The sequence below is a fragment of the Oryzias melastigma genome, unplaced genomic scaffold (assembly GCF_002922805.2).
Source record: "Oryzias melastigma strain HK-1 unplaced genomic scaffold, ASM292280v2 sc00890, whole genome shotgun sequence".
Taxonomy (NCBI): Eukaryota; Metazoa; Chordata; class Actinopteri; order Beloniformes; family Adrianichthyidae; genus Oryzias; species Oryzias melastigma.
In genome coordinates, this window is record NW_023417476.1 from 10,318 (window position 1) to 13,998 (window position 3,681).

General features: G+C 47.4%; 1 protein-coding gene across 1 annotated transcript; it reads left to right on the plus strand.

The window, feature by feature from the left end:
* Positions 1–957: 957 nt before the first annotated feature.
* Positions 958–3,675, plus strand: hic2 (hypermethylated in cancer 2; the record flags this gene model as incomplete). The annotated part of the gene is given in 1 exon segment (XM_024264857.2): positions 958–3,675. A coding segment is annotated over 1 exon segment (1,755 nt). The 3' UTR covers positions 2,770–3,675.
* Positions 3,676–3,681: the final 6 nt, after the last annotated feature.

Below are 3,681 nucleotides of genomic sequence, written 5' to 3' on the forward strand. Positions count from 1 at the left end.
TATAGATTGAACAGAAGCTTTCTTGTTAAGCATTTGCCAAAGGCAAACTGACTGCTTTTACTACCCAACAGCCAAGTCTGTTGTTCTAAATGTTTGTAACCTGAACTGTTCTGGGGTCAGACAGGAAAAGCAGAAATGTGGAATGTAAAAGATCATCAGTGAATGATGCTCTCCTGTCCTATCTCCATAAATAAGCACCTCTTTGGCTGAAAGACAAGGGCGGCCACACCCTCCCCCTCCTTCTGTCCATGGCCCTGTGCAGTTTTACCTGCTCAGGTGTCATGTAATCCCTCCCCCAGCCCTGCTTTGCCACCGACCCCCACCCTCAGACAATGGGGCAGGTCTGACATTACCATGACCTAATGCAGACTTGAGTGAGCCACCTTTCCAAAGCGGGCACCCCACTGAAACTAAAGTTGCTGTGGTGAAGATGGGATGAGAAACCCACAGGAGGCACCTAAGAAAAGGAGTTACACTATCCTTTCTTCCTTTCCACCTATGTGGCTTTTGTGCCAGAACAAGAGCAATGAACACAACCAGAACTTGACCCATGTAAGGTTGCAATTTGTTTAAACAGGAAGACGAGAGGGGGGCAGGGATCCAGTTTCTGTACTATCATATGATTGTGTGGAAAATGGTTGAACAGTTGGCTCATTTACCAGTAAGAGCAAGAATTGATGTAATATTAATGGTTTACTGTAAAACCCTGACATGCTAATCGGTGTTGCTAAAACTTTAAAACAAAATAAGTATTGTACAGGAAGAGTTTTTGAACAAGAAAAGCTTAGTTTTGGCTTTAAACCCAAACCTGATGTCTTGAGACTGCAATAAATCACTATGCCAAGTCAAACTGTTTATTAAATCATGTCTCAAAGCTCTATCCGTGTATGTCATGTGTAAATTGTTCTGTCTTGGTGCCTTTGTTCTCCCAACTAACCATTTTTTCTTTATCCTTTTCAGCTTTAGGTGGTGCTTGTGCAGGAAGAGAGAGAGAAGGCAAGAAGGAAGGAGGAAATGGAACTGCCAAACCATGCCAAACAACTGCTGCTGCAACTCAACCAGCAGAGAGCCAAGGGCTTCCTGTGTGATGTTATCATTGTGGTGGAGAATGCACTCTTCCGCGCCCACAAGAACATCCTGGCGGCAAGCAGCATCTACTTCAAATCTCTGGTCCTCCACGATAACCTCATTAACCTTGACACAGAGATGGTCAATCCCTCTGTATTTAGGCAAGTTCTGGACTTCATCTACACTGGAAAACTCCTGTCCTCGTCAGACCAGAGCAGTGATCAGAATTTCAGTGCCCTTTTGACTGCAGCCAGCTACCTCCAGCTCCATGATCTTGCAGCTCTGTGCAGAAAGAAGCTTAAGCGCAGTGGGGGGAAACCTTTGCCAGGCAAGCCCTCTACTCCGGGTCCTATTAGCCGCTTACGCCTCAATAACCAGCGCCTTTCCTCTTCTACCCCTGCTGGCCCAAATAACCACTATCCCTCCACGCCTTCGGATGCCGACCAGCAGCAGCCAGATGAAGGCCTTCGGGACAAGCTCTCAGATGATGAAATGTTTGTTGGCAGTTCTGGAAAGAATGGGGGTAATGGCAGCAGTAATGGTAATCTAAGCAGCGGAGCAAGTGCTGGAGAGCCAGATCTTGGACTAGACCTTTCCAAGAAGAGCCCTCACTCTGCAGGAACAGCCACTGATGCCCTCAGCCCTCATAGCAACTCCCAAGAATCCCCTCAATCTGCCTCAGTGTCCACAACCAACAGTGCCTCACTGGATGACTCCTCAACCCCCCTACCAGGTGTAGACACATGCACCTCAGAACACATGGACCATTCCTCCTCTAAAACCTCAGAGGAGCCTCCAAACCAATCTGATGGCCCACCACCCAGCAAAAAAACAAGGCAGGGTGCCCGCAAGAACGAATGGCCTAAGAAGGAAGTATCAGGGTTGAAATCTGAAGATCATGACAGGCCTCTGGTCAATGGGGTGATTGTCGGTCCTAAAGACGGGCGGTCCTCCACAATTGGAGGAGGGAATGGTAGCAGCTTTACTACAGACCAATCCTTCCAGTGTAAAGATGATGAAGAAGTGGGAGAGAATGGTCAGGACCACAGTGAAGAAAGCGGGCAAAGCGATGGAGAGAGTGCAGGAGGCAGAGGAGGAGCAGGAGGGGGACACCAAAGCGCTAACTATGTGTACCGACAAGAAGGTTTTGAGCCAGCATTCGGGGACAACCTCTACGTGTGCATTCCCTGTGGTAAGGGCTTTCCCAGTTCAGAGCAGCTAAATGCTCACGTGGAGACGCACACAGAGGATGAGCTATATATCAAAGAAGAAGGGGGAACCTTTGTAAAAGAAGAAGATGAGGAGGAAGCAGAGGACCTCTCAGCACCTGTTGGTCCCTCCAGCTTTGGCTCAGAAACTCGTCCATTCAAGTGTACCGTCTGCAGCAAGAGCTACAAAGACCCTGCAACGCTGAGGCAACACGAAAAAAGCCACTGGCTAACCAGGCCCTTCCCCTGCAACATCTGCGGCAAAATGTTCACTCAGAGGGGAACCATGACACGCCACATGCGCAGCCACCTAGGCCTCAAGCCGTTCGCATGTGAGGAGTGTGGCATGCGCTTCACACGCCAGTACCGCCTGACGGAGCACATGCGCGTTCACTCTGGGGAGAAGCCGTATGAATGCCAGCTATGTGGTGGGAAGTTTACCCAGCAGCGCAACCTCATCAGTCACCTGAGAATGCACACCTCGCCCACTTAGAAATGCATAAAGCCAAAGAACTCTGGGAATAGAAAACAAAGGAAACATTTCTCTACCCTTTTTTCCATCTCAAAAGCAAAGAAATGCACACATTCACAGGCAGACATGCATAGTTCTACATAATAATTCCAGTTTACGATGCCCTGGCTGAGTGAATGATGTAGCCACTGGCCACAGTGCTCTCTTGTTGATGGTGAGATCTTGTTATAATGCAAGGATCAAGTCATCATTTCTGTCAAGTGACGTCTGCTCGCCTCTCAGGAGTTCTAGTGGGACGATTCAACGTCGTCTCTCTCCAAAGTCACAAAGCCATGGTGGAGTGGCTTGACTTCTGGTCTGTTAAATGTGAATGTGGGTACTGATATAATGTCAAACCCCCCCTTACCTCATACCCCTCGGCAGCCTTTCGCTTTTAAGTCTTTTTGTTTTTCCATTTGGTCCTCAAACAGTTTGACTCCCACCTGTACACCAGAGCTATTTTGACCAAAAACCACAAACCAAACAACGCTGGCAATAATTAAGCTTTCTTTTTTGTTTTTCCCTTTTTGAACCTCGACAGCTTTATATCTATTGTTTAGTTGGTGGTCAATATCTGTTTGAAAGAAGAGGGGTACCTGAGTTTGGGACCATCTCCATGCTTTAATTAAAAAAAAAAGGGTTCTCATGGAAAGGCGTGTTTGTTTTCACAAATACTCTAAACCCTCTACGGCTGTTATAGTTGATGTAGAGGAGATTTTTATGGTTTTGCCTGTTGGCGCCCCAGGAATGAACCCTGGCTGCAAAGATGAACCCTTTGAGGTACTCGTTTTACCTTGTCATGTTTTCAGTGAATGTCTAAACTGGAAGTTTCTGGGATTTTTCTTGTGAAGGGGGGGGAGGGAATCTGGTTTGGTTTAATGGGGGATGATTTAA